The 18,298-nt window shown below is 39.2% G+C and overlaps 1 protein-coding gene across 1 annotated transcript in view; it reads right to left on the reverse strand.

Moving 5' to 3' along the window:
* The window catches only part of BTBD9 (BTB domain containing 9), a 126,394-nt gene that overhangs the window by 16,590 nt on the left and 91,506 nt on the right, over positions 1 to 18,298 (reverse strand). The window contains exon 9 of the mRNA XM_086461841.1: positions 9,498 to 9,605. Coding sequence (XP_086317967.1) covers positions 9,498 to 9,605 — 108 coding nt within the window. The remainder of the gene's footprint in view (positions 1 to 9,497; positions 9,606 to 18,298) is intronic.

Consider the following 18,298-nt stretch of genomic DNA (forward strand, 5'->3'; position numbering starts at 1 on the left):
TTCTTAGTTGTTTTGGTGGCATGGGTTGAAAAGACCATGGTACCATGTTCAGGTAAATGCAGAAGAAAATTAAGTGAAGTTTAGAATAAGTGTGTTTTAAAATGGAACAGAGGGAACATGTTCTCAGAACCAGGAAGGCTGAATGCTTCTATAATCTGGTCCCTGGGCTCAGGGAAACACAACCCTGTTTTGAATTTCAGAGTTTGTAGAAATCTATCCTAACGATAAGCAGTAAAGGCAAGATTAGAATGAGTAATATTATCTCATATTCTGGTGTGTGCTTCCCTCCCACCCCACAACAAATACTCTGTCCATGAAGCAAAGCTGTGTCTCTGGCATATTAAAAAGCAAACGGACTGAGAAGTGGACACTGAAGCGTACGTGAATCTACCCAATGCACATGTGAAATATGCAACAAAAGGCCTATGAAATGGTGAAGTCTCAGAACGACAGATTCACCAGAAACCATCAAAGTGCAGGTAAAGTAATTGGTGAAACAGTTTAAAGTGAATTCATATTGTCTTTAAGAAGTAACACTACAAGAAAAGCTCCTATTGAAAAGCCTAGAAACCAGGTGCTCAATAAAATCTCCAACAAATACATGTGCAAGAAAGTCTTGACTCTATTGCTCCGCAGACAGTGACCGAGCAAAGCTGGTGTGTCAGAAGGGAAGGGCATGCTGAGCACTGTGCAGGGAAATAACACAAAGGACAAGACTGATGATCCGACCCATGACTTCGCATTCTTAACTTCCAAGCTAAACGTGGTCAATGGACGCAAATTTGCCAAATCAACTGTAACTGTATGTTGCATTAACAGGTTTTTAAAAACCACAGGTATCAAACCAGGAGGCAAGAAATCTACGGGAATGCCGTGTCCCAGACAGATGAACGACAGCAACAGGTTGTGATGAAAGCACCACGGCACATCATCGTGGCGATTTACCCAACTCACGAGGCAGCACAAAACCGGGGACTCCGGCAGCAGCTGGCCATGCTCAGGTCCGGCTGGGATGAGGAGTTGCAAAGAGGAACACAGGGATGAAAGAACAGGCGAGAACGAGCGCAGCAGCCAGGAACCGGACAGCCCGAATCCCACCCGCTTTCACAACACAGAACACAGATCCCTATCTGGCCAAACCAAAGGTGCTTTGTGACTATCAACCCAGGAAGTATGATAACCAGAGAAAGAATAAACCAAAAAAATGTCTGAATATCTGAAACCTCTTTGGGGATGGATAAAACAATTAAGGCAGCCTCTCTCCTTCAGTACTGCCTTTTCCCTCTTCATAGCAGAATGAAAACACACGTACTAAAACCCCCTCCTCTACCTAGCGCTTACAGTAGAAGCAGTGGTTATCTGTACAGAGGGAGAACTAGCTTACACTTAAAACGTAATCTCTTGTAATAAGAATAACTTGAAAGTTTACTGTTTTATCACCGAAGCTTTAGAAAGTCACCTGGCAAGAATCAAAAAGGCAAAGCCATTGGGAAGTTTAATTTCCACTGAAATGTCAATGTAATAATAAATAATAATAATTATAAAATAATTATAATAATGGAAAATAACAATTAATGAAAGGAAATGAATGTTTGCTTTGATTTTTATTTTAATTAGAACAGATACTTTACACATAGTTAATTACTTATTTTGAAAAAAATTCAAAACCAAAAAGTGCTCACAAATGCAGTCAAACCGAACCTACTACGATGAAAAGTCAATACAAACTTCCTGCTAGTTATCCAAGAGCAGGAAAACACCAGAGCTTATTGTAAAGCTTGATGAACAGAATAGCATAAGTAGATTATGTACTCCTGGCAGAGGAAGGCATATGCTTTTCTTCAGGATTTGTATTATTGTTTGAAATATTAAAAACCAAATCAAACCAAACCCAAAAAACAGCCAGAGTGAACAGGAATCCAGTAACACAGGAATCAAGTTACCCGTTCTGAGAGAACACTGTGGCTTTGGAGAACTCCCTAGGATTTCACTTCTGGGAGCTAAGGGTTTAAAGTCCTCTCTCTGCTTATTCCCTCCAACCCAGAAAAGAACAAATGTAATTCAGCTTCATCAGCACAGCTTGGCCCTTCGCAGAGTTTTTCTTTTATAAAGCTATTGGTGTACAGTAATGATACACTTTGGGATAATTATTATTTCAAATTTCACTACCCCAAATATATTTCTTCTAGATGATGCCTTACAAAGCAATAAAACATATATCTTTTTATATTGGTAGCCTGACAATTTTTACAGGCCTCCAAAGAGACATTCAAGTCTTGGATGCCCTGGGAGAAAAACCCAACGCCTAAAAGAAAGAGGTACTGCTACTCTGAGTATTATTTGGTATTGCTTATTTTCCCTGAGGCAAAACTGAGCTAACATCCAAATGGACGTCAGAGTCACTGTGATGTTTTCTTCACTCTCAGTGACGTGCACGACGAGGAGCTGAGCACACGCTGGTCCCAAGGCAAAGCGGAGCAAAGCAAAACTTCGATGCATATGGCACGTGCAGAGCTGCAATGAGCCATGGCCAAACATTCGAGGGAGACCAAGACACTGCAGTTTGCAACTCCTCGCTACTCTGTTCAAGGCTCATTCCAAAGATCCGTGCACACTTGTGGCTGAAAAGCAACCATAAGGAACTGAAGGTAGAAGTGGAAAAAAAGACAAATTAACAGGATGAAAACCCCCTTGTGATTCGGAATCACTGTTAAGAAACGTGACTTGAAAGAAGCTAGATCTTTCTTCAATCAAACCAGACTTGGCTAAAATAAAAGCTAGCAAGTGAAATGCAGGACGCAGAGTTGCCACACTTCTGAGAGGTGACTCTTAACGCTCTGAAATGGAATACAAGTCTGGTTTCTGTCTGTGAAATCTTAATTCTTCGTGCTTCTTAATTCTTCAGGTCTGTGAAGCTGGAGTCTGTTTCTTCTTTTGTCTTATTAGAATTTTTCAAAATGTGAGCATATAAACACAAGGAAAACATGTCCTTCAATGCCTCTATCGTTCAGGGCTTTTAAGCTGAATAATTACAGAAAACGACCCTTTATATCTGTCTGACTTGCTCCAGTCGGCATTACTAGCGGCAAAATGAACAGATTAATGAGAACCCTGAGTTTATTTTTGCGAAGCGAGACTTGAAATTGAGCTGAACAATGAGGCAATTTCCCAGACATCTTGCTTGAATATATTTCATCTTTGTATTGTATGGATGTGGCTACAGTGAGTTCGGCAACTTTCGAGGAGGCATTTGGATTTCACAGAGTTGCTGTGAAATTTTCTTCATGTAAAAGAGGATGAAGTGTGGTCAAAACACTTTGACATCGCAGGTACATGAGCAGTTGCTTTCATCCTGTTTCACCCTGCCACTCGGGAGCTCAGGCACGAGACAAAATTAAGCATTACACAAAAATTAGGGAAGATGTTATTTTCTCATTCTAGGTATGACAGGACAGCGGATGCACGCAATACTGATGGGAAGCAACAGAGAAAGCGAAGTGAGCGTACAGGCAGCTGGAAAGGCAAGAGGGCTGAGAAATGTTCAAGATGTTTTAACCTGAGAGAAAGCAGTCCTGTGGAAGTGGTTAAGAATGATGGATGAAAACGGATGTGAGGGAATTCTAGAGATGGGATCATAGAGGGAAGTGGAGGAACTAGAAGAGGACAGGAGGTCCAGGCTGTGTTTGTGGCTAAGTATAAGGAACTACAAATATGAGTATGTAACATGCCACATGCAGTTATGAGGAAAGGTCTTCCCACATCTCAAATATTATCTCTAGAGCAAAATAAATAATCACATCATGATGGAGATGAGCCTGCTTTCACAAAAGTGTAACAGAAAAAAAAATATCCAAAATTGAGCTTGCCACTAACATTGTGTAAAGCAGAATTATCTGCTCACGTGAAATCCTTAGACAACATGGAAAACACTCTTCTATACATCTGAAAAGTAGTTTAGAACCGTTAAGTGCAGGACCTAGATCTCTCGAGGTATTCTTTACCTGTGATTTATTATCAAAGGAAATACAGCAGTGCCTGAAAAATTGGAAATGCACACAGTACATCATAGGATAGAAATATGAAACACTGGAGAAGAGCAGTAAACCTCAAAGCTGAAAATTATTCTTGAAAAATCAATCAGAAGACAGTTAATAAATTTTGTCAATGAATTTCACACATCCACATCCCAAAGGGCTTTTCATGTAAAAGGACTAATTACATTCATACAATATATAATAAAAAAGATAATAAGCAATGGAAACGTGAAATTAAGTTTGGAAGTTTTTAAACATTTATCACAACAGCGGTATATGCTGAACGACAAACAATGAGTCAAGGGGGGGCAGATATAAAATAAAAAAGATACAATGCAATACGCTGTAAACCTTCCAAAAATGAAGTCATGCCCTCCACAAGAAAACCATAAAACTGTCCCAAACCAGTCATATAGACAGTTGATACCAACTGCCTTAGAACTGCCCATCAACAAACAATATTCATTGTCTCCCAGGTTCTATCAGAGTATTAGACCCTTTTTTCCTACTGGGAATGGAACACGGTCCGTCTGCTGCCAGAGGATTAAATCCATTTCACAGTAACTACACAAGGGAACTTTAAAGAACGATACTGAGTTGATAACCACCGTGATCGCCTGTTCTGTATTTGTCTTTACAGGGCTTGTTTTATCAGAAGTGTCATTAACTCTGAAGTCTGACTCCTACTGGCCTTTGGTAGCTTCTGTTTTTCATTTGATTTTCAGACTCTTTGTCAACAAATTTTTCTACAAAGTGCAGGTCTCTCATGTTGGATGCTAACACGCTCGCTCAAGCTCACTTATCGTAAATGTTTTAAAAACCAGAACAGAACATGACTGTTTTTCATTACTGTCATACTGTGTAGAGAAAAACAGCTTATTGTGGATAGGAAAAAAACCCAGCCTCCATAGAGCATTTGAAAATTGACAATTACACAACCAGCATGCATTAATTGGCTCTGACTTAGGGAAAGTAGGCAGGCTTCCCCTGTGAAGATAACAGACATCCAGTTTCTGTCTTCAGCCTTTTAAAACTGGGAGAAGAGGAGGTTAGGAGTAGCCTGTCAGTTCATGGCTTTGAGCATTGAATTATTAATTTACACAAAATACTACATTAAAAATACCATTAAGACAACCCAAAGCAGCATACTGATAGTTTAAAGGGGAAGTTCATGCTTCAGTAGACTGCCAAAACCAAGATATGCTATTTAAACACAATTTAATTTTCTCTCTCATTGTTTTGTTTGCCACTTACTGATCATCAAAGGTGTCTGCTGAGGTTTGTGTTTGCTACATTTATGGTTCATCCTACCCCTTGTGCCAGAGCTTTAGCAAAATGATACAGAGACCTCATGGGACGCTTACAAGAAAGCAGGGTAATGACTTTCACAAAGGACTGTAACTCCACTGAACGACCAGGGAGACAGAAGCCAGGCAGCAAACAGCAAAGGAAACAACTCTTATCCACATGGCTTTGAAGACAGGAAAGTGAACAGAGAATATTATTAGCAAAGTAAATTTTCTCATTGCAAGTACTCTGTCTCTTCAAATGTGGGCCCTTGTGAAATTCTCTCGAGTTTTAACTCCATCCACTTTCATTGGCTACTGCAGCAGATCCTACATTGAAAAGAGTGAGTTACTTTTCTGGATTACTGCAGCATACTAAAGCACAGAACTAATGCCAGAAAGGGTAAACTCAGGATTTCAAAACCTTATCAACCACCTAGACCGCACTCACATCTCTAAAATTTATAAGAGACATAATTCGGAGTGTGCTTTCTGGAAAGAATTCATATTTTAGCCTGACACATACACATGTATAATGACTCTTAGTTGACTGTTGCTCTGAGAGGTACTTGTGGTCAAACAGGCAACCACAGTCCCATACAAGGACACAACCACTTCTCATTTTCTTTAAAAAGAGACCCATAACCTAAGCAATGGCAATTTTTATACTAATGTAGGATTAGTCCTTTTCAGGCTGGGATGTCCAAGTATTAATCGAAAACATTGGGATTTGGCCAAGACAAAGAATAGTTGCAAAATTTGACCACATTAGCAAAAGATTTGTTTCATTTCTTCCAGGTGAGAGAGGCATACAGCATTCATAAACATATAGGGAACAAAGAGAGGAGGGTGCTGCTGCTCCCACCCCGTTACGCTGCAGTCTGCGTAATGCAGGAATCTCTGTCTGCGACACCTGATGATGAGTCAAACCCAGGCACAGTGCACGAGTGTGATTCTTGCTTTTCCTTGGGGAGTGCTTGAATCACTTGACTAAAAGGCATTCACAGACAGATTTCTCTCCGTTGGAGCTGGGCTGTTTGCATAAAATACCAGGGTAATCACAGTAAGAGGAAGGGCAGAGGCAGGAAAAAAATGATAACCAATCTCTTGCATCCAGCAGGAGTATTTTTACCATCACACTGTGACAGTAAACCAGACAAACTGCACCACCTCCGCCTTACTACAGCATCTGCTAATTTTGGTTAAAATCCGACTCTTCATCTCCTCTGTTTGTTGTTGCTAAAATTATATAAAATGAAAGTCACTTGGTCGTTTTCATGGAAAAAAATCCACGTATTTTCAATTCAGTTTAAAATTACTTTTTTTTTTTTTAAAAAAAAACTTACAGAAACTAACCCAAAATGTCCATTCTTCACATATTCCCACCAGCGACTGGTTCAACTTTCTCTTCTTCATTAAGCTGTCTCAATCACCACACCGAAATCTTGCCCAACAATTTTAAGTGAGGGCCTTAATTCAGTGCATGAGCCACTGAATGATCATGTCTCTTCTGTTCTACATTCAGCTGGCTTTGAGCACTAAGAATATGGCTTTTTAGGTCATAGTATCCTGTTTCAGTATTTTTCAGCAAAATAGAAGTGGTTCAGCTCTGACTGTAGGCAATTATGATCCTCTGTACTTTACAGACCAGTAACATTTGCAGCATTTGGCAGTTACATTTTATATATTTATTTTACATATTTAATATATAGAAATGTATACAATGCAAATACACAGGTACTACTGTATATATTTATTTTTCTATATGATACATATTCTTACTTATACAATATTGTAAGTTATCAACCTGCCACTACAATCAAAGTAATTTTTTAGCTGAAGTAACCTCCATATTTCTGCAAATCTTACTTGAAAAGAAAATTAAACATACTTAAAGGGTTTTCTTTTCTGTGGTGGTGTGACTGTAAAAAAAAAAAAGTCCAATTTGCTGATCATAATGGCTAAGAGATTTAAATTGAATATGAAAAAAGTGCTGTCAAATGCAAAGAAATCATCTGAAAACTGGGGGGGGGGGGGGGGGGAAGTGTCAGGGGGCCACAAACCTTTCAACCTATCTCAGTGACAGATGATACAGTGTTTTAAGTGCAACTGCAGGGGATAGAAGACTTTCAAAGAGAAGTAAGATTTTTTTCAAATCGATGCTTTTTCCTTACAATTTTCTAGTCCTTGTTAAACAGAATTGTTCTGGAGTCCACTGAGCTTTTGTAATCGTAAGCTTCAGGACCAGGTCTTTGTATTTCTTCAGAGCAGATAGTCACAGACAGTGCTAGGACATCAAGTCTGTAGACTACAAGATTAAAGACGAGCATTTTGCCAGCTGGGTGCCTGTCTGCCAGAGCAAGAAGTTAGGCAAAATGCAATTCTCTAATCCATGTGAAAATAGGTCCTGCAGCCACGGCAAGATGCAAGATCTTGAAGTACACCATGAGAAGGCAGCTATCTGTGTTTCAGGGATGTGCCCACACTTGGCCAAGGCTAATGCTTTTTAAATAAAAAAAGTGTGGTTTGAACATGGTGAGTAGAGACTTGAACTGGGCTGTCAGTCAGCAATTCCACCTGAGCATACTTAAGTGCTCCTTTGTTATAGGCTATTAGTATCAAAATGTACAGGAAAAAGAGCAAAAAGATTCTGATTCTGAGTCTCTCCCTCTCCCCTTCCCCCCCTCTCCCTTGGTTTCAGCCTTTTAGTGCTCCTACTGCTGGAGGCAGACAAAAAGATGAATTTTACTTATTACACTGAGATGCCTTTGAGAACGATTAAGTCTCCTTTACTCTTTCTCCAGACCCGCAAGCAGAACCCAGTTTTCTGCCCATCAATACCCTGCTCTTTACAGACAGTGAAAGGACGCGTCAAGTTCTCCTTCACCAACACGTCTAGACTGCACTGTAACAAAGAGTGCCGTCCAAACACGCTAAGAGATGGAATATAAACTTTACAAAAAGGTCTATCAGCAGCACTGCTAGAAAGGATTGAATAACTCTCTTGCTTGATGTGACAAACTGAGATACATCTCCAAAGCAGTAAAGTCAATTTTGCTTTGGCTGGCATAAATACAGGATGGGTGGGGCTCTCCTCAAATGAGTTGATGACTTCAGTTTTGTCCCAGGAAAGAAAGCATATCTTATGGAAAACTGACTCAGGTAAAAGGAGGGAAATTAAGATTTTTAGAAGCTTGAGCTTCCCTGGGGATCAGCTAGGAGATCACATCCTATCAACATTAACTGAATGCTGAGCACACCTGGCTTCTGGATATTAAGGTATAAATTGGCAGACCTGTCTTCTCAGTCCCACAACAAGTATCTGGGTCATTCTTTACTTAAACCACTTGATAGCCAAGAAGGCTACCAAAACTGAATTGTTCTTCCCTACTAGAGAATGGGGTTTATCAGCAGATCCAATAATTGCAGAAAAGCCAATGAAGAGTATATATGTGGAGTATATTTATGCCAAATTTCTCCTAATTTAAGTATACAAATGAAAATGAAACAGTTTTTCTCTCTTTTTTTTGTCTTTTTAAGAACCATGTTTTTTCTACGGAAGGGTCCTGTTCAAAGGCAGATCAGTCAGTGCACGTAAGTCAGGTGCTCTGCTTCTGAACACAGACGAGGTCAAGCTTAGGTAGCTGTTTGATCTGTTATGGTTTAGTCCCTAGCCTCACCCTCTCCACCCTCTTCAATTATTATACATTTATGTGCTTTGACAAGAGACAGAGGTATTGGATCAAGGAAATCCTTTACCAACCATGTTCTCTTTCCTCTCCCGCCATATTTCTCAAGGCAGGGTGATCTGACAGCAAGGTCACCGTGAACATGTGAACTCTGGAGAAACACGGTTTAACTTCCAGAGATCACAAAACCAAGGGTATGGTAGGCAGACTGTTTCTGAGAATGAACAGCCAAACCGATTGTTTGAAGACGCAGTAGTGATGTGGATCTTCAGAACTTGATTCTGGTTTGAAAGTTTAGATACTGAGCCACATTATAAGCTGTCACTTCCTAGAGTTGTATTTACAAGGGTCTAGAGTTAGTAATCCATAGGTGACGTAACGATCATTCTTTTCACAACCTAAAAGTCACCTATAAGTACTGAACAAAAGGATAAAAAAAAAATTCCAGTCCTAACTTTGTGCAAATAAGTGGAAAAAATTGAACTCACTTGCAGGAAATTTTCGTGCGATCAGCCACCATAGTCCACTGCTGCTGATTCGTTGAAACCTCAATGTAGTAGCTGTAGCTCCGATCATCACAGTCCCAAAGTAGCAACCTAAGTAGGAAGAAGTTGAGGGATAAGTAAAATAAACATTAAGCAAAGCTGCTTAAGTTTTCCAGTCCTGTATTTCCTCCTTTTAATCCTTTATAAGCTTAGCTGTTTCTTTTGGAATGTGCCTTGAACACTCAACAAGGTCTTTACCGTTTCTGTCGTCTCAAACTTCAGTCTCTCTATTCTTCTTATCCTAAGGCCAGTAATAGACTTACAGGCTTATGATAAACATCTTACTAACATTAACCTATTACATTAATCCAATTATTTTAACTTATTTGAAAGTCAATAAATTAACTAATTTATTTGGCATGTGGCATTGCCTGCTTTAAACCTGAATCAAAGATCTGTTTGGAAAGGTCAGTTTAAGAGGGGAAAAAAACCCCAAAACATTCTGGTGACTAAAAAGATTACACTGTCTTCTTAAATGTATCTTTTGTTTCCTAAATATATCAGAAATATTTTTTTTAAAAAAACAAGTAGGAAAATGGAAATTCCCAGTCCTAGTTTATCCTAATATGAGGAAAAAGGCAATGAATTGTTGACCAAGCTGCTAAAAGACAGAAGAAAAGGGAAGAAAATAGAGGTCTCAAGGACTCATTCCATACTCATTTTAACAAACATGCTGCTCTTCAGGAAGGTCACTAAATGATATATTGAACTGCTTTCAATTTCCATACTTGTCTCACAGAGAGAAAGATCTAAAGCATCAGGGATGTGATTTAACTGAAGTACATCATTCTCAAAAACCACATCTGGCAAATGTTATATCTTCTCTCCTTCTGTTTATATGTGGATTATGTCCCTGTTGTAAGAGATATTTGAAACCTCAACAGCATTCCTCAATTTCATTTTGTTTCTAAGCATATGAATTAAAGCAAACCCAAGAACCTTGCCTCTCCTCTCCCCCTCAGAGGATGGGCTTGAGACAAGATCCAGCGCAGAATGCAAAAACCATGAAAAATTCTATCCAGCATGTTTGTCAACGAATATGGAGCATCCCTTTTTCCAATGGAGCATCCACAAATGACAAGAGGGTATTTCACAGAACGGCACGGGTTGGAAGGGACCTCTGCAGATCATCTAGTCCAACCCCCACAACTTATTTACACAACTTCAGGAGGCAATGGACTGGCCAGAACAGTCAGACACCTCGGCAGTTTCCTCTTTAGAAGCAGTTAAATGTTGTCCATGGCTTGATTAATAGACGTGTTTTTGCCTACATTTGACGTAAAACCCTTGGCAGGTGTCATTCCACTGATAAGCAGGGTACAGTTTAGGAAAACTACCTGCTGTTCTTGCTGTTTTCATAGAAAGTCAATGGCAAATGTGACAGCAAAAACACAATTTCAAAAGTCTTTCCTGTTTGAGTTAGAGGTCACTGAAGGCAAACCCAGCATGCTGCATTTACCATTCTCTGAAATAATGCTTTCTCATCAACGTACCCAGAGTTTTTGAATTGCAATATTCTAACTAAACAATCCACACGATGTCTGTCATGGGAAATTATGCTTTGCTGATTTTGTTTTTGTTAAAGCTCTTAGTCTCTGAACCCCTACTCAATACACCCATGGAAAATAAATACTCTACTGCAATATATTGGCTGTTACCAACTGCTGCTGTCTCTTGATCCTCGGGTTCTTGTCAAAGTTCACGAATGCTTACTAGGATTACTGCTTAAATCTGACCATTTGTGACAGAAGCAAATGAACCTGCTGCAGGCAAACAACCAAAGCACAGCTAGCTATCCAAAACAGCTATAATTGCAACGATGACCTAAATGAGAATAACGACAGCCACACACACAGAGAAGTGTGAAAGCCAGGTTATACAGCTAACCTGGGTTCCTTCTCCAGCTGTGAGAAAGAACTTCCACAGATCCAAAGTTTTCAAAGTGCAATAGGTAAGGAGCCAGTGATTGTCAATGAAAATAGATCAGACGTCTATAAAAAGGAAGGGAACTTGGGCCACACCACAGACCTTCCCAGGCACGGAGTTTCAAGCTCGCTCTCTTTAATCGCCTCAGAAGAGTGCTCAAGTTTTAGATTATAAAATCCTTTCTTCCAGTTGAGAAAGTCTTTCTTACTTTCAGCTCCTGCGTCTTTTGCGAAGAATAAAACTGCAAAAATCATTGCTCACTTTTTACATTAAAAAAAGCAACACTGCTAGAAGAAGAAAATGACCCAGCCAGTTGCTGAACGCAGAAGTCTTCCTCTTACAGAGATGCTGTCCCAAGCAGAAGCTGGGCCATCTTTGGAATTTGGTTATTAAGGACATGTGTGTCTGGATCTTTGCCCTAAAACCCAGTGCTATTACCTTCTTTTCAAAACAATCTAGTTTAGCTCCTTTTTTTTTTAGGTTTTGGAATCCCAGCATTCAAAGTGGAATCAGGTCTACTGGACAAGCAGATTTAAAATAAACTCCCTAGATGCTCTCAACTGAACCCAGCTCATTAATATTATAAGAAATAATAAGCTATCAAAAATAGCTTTAAGAAGCTAAAATAAACTCCTTTTAACAGAAGCCTTTTAGGACCTATTAATACTGTCTAGTTGCAAATGAAAAAATTCAGAGCTGACTTAGTAAAAAATAAAAACAGTTGCCTGTGGCATCATGAAAGACCTAAAAAACCACCCCACACCCCAAAACAAAACCACCCAACTCCAACTCCTCTTCCCCTGCTTCATCAGATCCTCCCCATTCTGCTTTTCTAGAGCTTGAAGGTCTCCAAATACTGAAGAGACCGAATGAAGTGCATTTTCTGTTTTTTGGTTTTTGTTTTTTTTTTTTTTTTAAAAAAAAAAAGGCAAAACAAAAAAGTCAATGGATTAAAATCCTGGATTTGGTAACTACTAATAATCAACAGATCCTGCATTGATTTAACATCTATATTTAAACCAAGTCTTCTAAAGATACAAAGAGGGAAAAGCAAAAACATAGGTAAACTTGTTTTCTTTTAAAAAGGCTATTAAAATGTAGCTAATTGTGCTTTTCAACAGGATCCTTTTCATCATGGGGGCTCAATGTTCTTTCCTTGATCCATGTTTTCAAAGCGATGATCAAGAGTTTGAATATCAGAAGCAAACTGGTGCCTGTAATTTCAACTAACAATACCGTAATTAAAACACAACTGGCTTGGCTTTAGAGCAAAAGGCTAACAGGACATATGTGTTCCTTTTAAGAATGCGTATAATTATTCTCTCCCAAAACAACCTAGCCCAAGTTAAACAGCTTTTAAAAAAGCATATGGCTTAGAATTATTACAAACCCAACAATGAGTGAATTAAAGTTGGCAGAATGATTCCCAAAGTAACTCAGCATGAATGCCAAATGCAGGGTTTTGTTTCTTTGGGACTTGTGAAAGAAAATGAAAAGTTTTCTTCACCTCCCTGCAGTAGCTTTTGTAGGAGAGACTGAGGAGGGAGACCAACGACAGAACCTATTTGGAATTTACTCTGCATGAAAGGCCTTTCTGGATAAGCTGTGAAAAACTTTCAGGTGGTTACATGAATATTCACTAGTGCACTATGAGCACAAGGGCCACTTTTTATGCCAGGTACACATTCCAGGCAAACTACCAGGCTAAACTTTTATAGAGAAACTATGCTCTGCTAAGATGGGTATTAAATAACAGGAAGGAGAATATTCCACTTAAAGTCAGAACTATACTCATGGGAAGTGCATCTGTTCATACAAAATTGCCCATGTTCCTACGACTTTCCATATTAGAATAAAAAGCTAAATTAGGTATTGTTCATAAATCTTGCCCTCAGGACTGAGAAGGAAAAGTGGAACAAAGCTTTATCCAGCTTTATTTTGCTTTATCCGTGCAACGCCGTGAGGTTCAAACCTATTTCTCATACGTGACTTCTTTGGGTATGTAAAGTCTAAGTCTGTTAATCATTTAACATGGTACTGTTAGTCACATCCCATGTTGACAATGCTTCTTGTTATAAAACAAAAGCTTTTCAAATATAAATAAAATTTCATATTACAGGTGTGGGGAGCTGACTATATTGGCTACCTGCCACATCAAAAGACGCTGCAGTACTTTTTTTTAAACAGTATTTCCCTAAATGCCACGTGTTGCCTTATGATTGACTGTTCTGCATGTGTACAAGCATTTTGTGCCGTCTCTGCTTCCTTTTTATTCTTAGATTTCTGCAAAAAAGATTGTCACTGTTTTGTTCAGACTGCTGTATAACTACACACACTCAAGGTAATAACAGAATATCGAATAATAACAGTCATGCATCTGACAGGGTGATACCTGCTTCCTGAATAGTGTAAGTCAGTAGTTACCACAGACAGTATAAATATTTGATAGTACTGTGCTCATGAACTACTTGCATACTTTTAGAAACCCAAAAGACAGAAATTAAAACACGAGGTAGCAACACTTGTTGAAAGATGGGGGAAAAGAAAGAACACCCAAACTGTATGGAAAAGAGTTTCTTTATACAATTGTCTTTGCATTTTTGCCTCCTGTCGTCTATAATCCCCTCTCATTTTCTGCAGGTATTTGTGTTTCAGTAGTTACCTTGCACGAAAACAATCTTTCTTCAGGATCCTACAAAGGAGGCAAAATTCCTACATATTTGCTGTATGCTTATATGATCATTCATTCCGAGTTACGATTTCACTCTCAGGCAAGCCCAGGAAATGAGCAGCAAAGAAACAAAAACTTCATAAGCAGAAGTGGTATGGAAAATTAGAAAGCATAAGAGATGTATATGATGATGGTATAAGTAAACAGAAAACACATTAAAGCTAATTGATATCGTTTGTTAGTTTAAGAATTACTCTCAATATGAAAAGCAAAACAGTTGGCTGTGTATTCACATTAGTAATAAAGTCTTCAAATAGCTTAAACTGGGAGAAGTGGTTAATCTACTTTCACAAAGATGCAAAATATTTCTATGTATTTTAACATGAAAACCACTATGCTACAGAAGAATTCTATCTCCTTCTACCACGCACACTATCACAAATCCTGTTCTACCTTTTCTCTTTGGTTGGTTGTTTTTTTTCCTTTCTTTTTTTTAAAAATTCATAGGAAAAAAACCCCAGCCTATGAAGTTATCAGTCAAAGATTGTAGCATAATAGTATTACATTTCTATTCCAGATAAATGCATGGAGAGTTAGATAGAAAACCATTGTGATCTGGCAGCCTTTTCAATATTAAAAGTTCAATTATGTTTACTATGTTAAACACATCAACTGCTGCCTTTCTGTTCCTAATTAAATATAAAGTTTTTTCTGTCATTGATAAGGGCCTTTTCAGAGAGGAAAAATAGCAAGGTTACTTTCTGTCCAGACAGGCAACTACCTAAAGTTATGTTTTTCTCTGTTAACTGTTGCAAGAGGGGGTCTTAAAATATTGTGGGTGGTTTTTTTTTTTTTTATTTAAGAGGTTTATTCTTTTATTAATTTCTATAATCTAAAAGACAATATTTAGTTACAATTACTTTAAAATAAAGTATTAGAATGATAGAATAGTGTGGGTTGGAAGGGAACTTTAAAGGTCATCTAGTCCAACCCCCATGTTTTCCATGTTAAAAAATACTATTGAGCACAGCCTATCGTCGCATCTGTTTCAGAATTTCCGAGTAAATTTGGATGTGAAATTCAAGAGCTCCAAATTTATATACAAATAACAAATTTGTATACAAATTTATATACAATACAAATTGAAGTCAGGTCTCCAATAGCATCCCTGTATCCAAATTGGGATGTTACAGTATAGATGAGTAGACTACAACATGGGTAAAAATTAGCTAGATGGTTTAGTTCAACAGGTAGTGGTTAACAGTCCATCATCCACCCGGAGACTTGATGCAAAAGGAGTTCCTCCAGTGTTTATTCTGGGACCTACCCTGTCTAATACCTTTGTCAATGACCTGGAACGAGCCCTCATCAAGCAATGGATACGCTCAAGAGCATGGCTGCTGTTCAGAGGACTAATTGCCAGCCTCTGGGAAGATTAAGGATATTGGCAAGTCAAAACTCTTGAAATTCAATGAGACCGAAAGCAAAATCCTGTATCTCATACAGACTAATCCACTGCAGCAGTAGATGCTACAGGCTGACTGGCTGTGCTGAAAAGGACCTGGGAGTGACACTGAACAGAAGATGCCATCAGCTGCCCGTGTGCCTTCTCAGCAATGAAGGCCAGCAGCGCATGGAGCCGCTGTAGGAACCGAGCCAGCAGAACCACAGAAAGAGGTTATTCTCCTCAGACTCTTGTTAGATCACACCCGGCATACTGCATCCCATTTTGGATCCCAATACAACACTGATAGACCTGAGCAAGTCCAGCAGAGGACCATCAAGATGGACAGGAGGTTGGAGCGCACACACCGTGCAAGAGGCTGAGGAAATTGGGATTGTTTAACCTCGGATGACTTGGGGTCGGGGAGGAACATAAGAGAATTTTCAATCCCTGAGAGCAGGTTATCAAAAAGACTGAGCCAGGCTCTTCACGGAGGTGCACAAAAAATGATGGTCAAAAATTGGAACAGGACATTCCATATGGACTAGAGGCAACCAGGAATCGCATGAAAAGTGGGGAAAAAAAATACACTGCGAAGATAATTAAACATTGGAAAAGGCTACACAGAGAAGTTGTGGAATTTCTTTCCTTGGAGGTTTTCAAGACCTGAGTGCACAAAGCCTTGAGTAGGATGGTCTTTCTTCACAGCTGACCCTCCTTTGAGGAGCAGGCTGGGCTTGATGTCTTCAAGTCCCTTCCAACCTGAGCGGTTCTACAATCCTAAGACAATGCCATGACTTCCGCAGAAAGCACGCACACAAGATATCCGCCTGAAAGATTAAGCTCTCTATGCATTTCTAACGCATGTTTCAGTACCAAGAGCTGTTCTGCTCTTTTTTCCACACTCAGAATTTAGTTGCCATGGTAACACATCCTGACTTGGAGGCTCTTCCCTGTGGTATTCCGATTTCTATAGACTGAAAGCAGCACTACCCTTTTGTCAGAGGCTCATATATTTACTCTCTCTGATACAAATATACTCAATGGCACATTCATGTCTCTGAACTTAAAAGATCTGTACTTTAATTCCTAATTATTCATTTACAATCCAAACCCACAGGTCTAATGACTCAGTTTCTGGGGGCAGAGCAATTCATGTCATTCTGCAGTCACAGTGCACAGCCAGCCTCAAGAAAAGGCTCCTGGAAATTTTTTTCTATTAGGTGGGAGGCTGAGATCAAGGGAGTTTTCAAGCAAGCAAACAGCAGGAAAACAGGCAATGAATACAGTTCAATCAGTTGTGGAAGACATTCTGCTACAAAATAAAAATCTCTTGCTTTCATTAAGATGAAATATTAGGACTTTTTGCTCTAATCTACGTTTATATGTAATTTGATTTCTGCACCAGTCACAGATTTCCTGCTGCTAAATAAATTAGACCATTGTCACCATCTCTAGCATTGCACAGTACAGGACATGTTCTAGATCCTTGCCGAAGCTGTAGCTGCCCCGTAGTGAAACCACACTTCCCCACGCAAGAGGGCATCCCTTGGCTGCCTGCGATCTGCGACAGACGTGGCTGCAACTCAAAACACTTGTTCTAGGACACAAAAAGGCAAAGATGACATAGTGCTAGCATTCCTGTCTCTAGGCAATGCAGGCAGTCTCCTCTGTCAGAAGATACCCTAGATGATGATCTTTATTATTGTTGGTTTTTAAGGCAAGCTCTTCATCTTCTTCGTACTACACGTGCAGGAAAGCTGACAAAGATGAGATTCTGACCCTGTATCTGTACAAGGCAGTACCAACACCTACTAGTTTTGAATTATGTAATATTTTGGTTTGGGGTTTATTTTTTTTTTTTTAAATGTGCTCTACTCGCTGATGATACAATTATCATTTCTTAGCAACCAGAAGTTTAGTTCACCTAACACTATTTAATGAGACTTATTAAAAATCTTCTGCTCGAGAATAAACACTAGCAGAGTAGTTAATATAGGAAAGTTAATTTTTTGCACTGACTTGAAAAGATGGTATGATGTCCCAATTGAAAGATAGCAGAAAACAGTAAGATAGGAAGACAGAGACTACAAATTGAGAAACGATGCATTTTAGTTAACATACTCTTCTCTTACTCCTACACATAGCCAGAGCTTCTGCTACTACTTAAATCTAAGTTTAAAGTGCCATCAAAATAATGTAATTACGTTTTCAATTACCTCCTTTAAGAAATCCGAGTACTGTGTCTCCTGATTTTCTACTTGAGATGCAATACTTAATTGAACATTAAAGCCACCAAACTCAAAAGCATAAAACATTGAGTGTGGAAAGCTGCCAACTGCACTTATTCAACTCGTTTTACTCGGTGAGAACAATGCCAGACTGGCCTTATGCATAACATCTACAGCTAGTACACAGACAGAGCAGTACTTCTGTTAGGTTAGAGAGGTGCCTGCGTGTCTGATTTTAAACTTTATCTTCAAAGTTTTACAACGGTCATAGCAATGCCACAAGTCAAAACCAAAGCACATAGAACAGAAATTGGCAGTTATAAAGGAGCTTTCAAGTCTCACTTGCTCATCGGCCAGCCTGAAGAGGCAGCTCTAACAGGTGGGCAGCACCAGTTCCTAGCAATGTGGACCTGTGCACATGGTCTCTGTGGCGAGCCAGTACCTCACCTGGGGTTTCAGCCTCGGCTCACTG

The sequence above is a fragment of the Leptosomus discolor genome, chromosome 2, assembly GCF_034619465.1.
Source record: "Leptosomus discolor isolate bLepDis1 chromosome 2, bLepDis1.hap2, whole genome shotgun sequence".
NCBI lineage: Eukaryota > Metazoa > Chordata > Aves > Leptosomiformes > Leptosomidae > Leptosomus > Leptosomus discolor.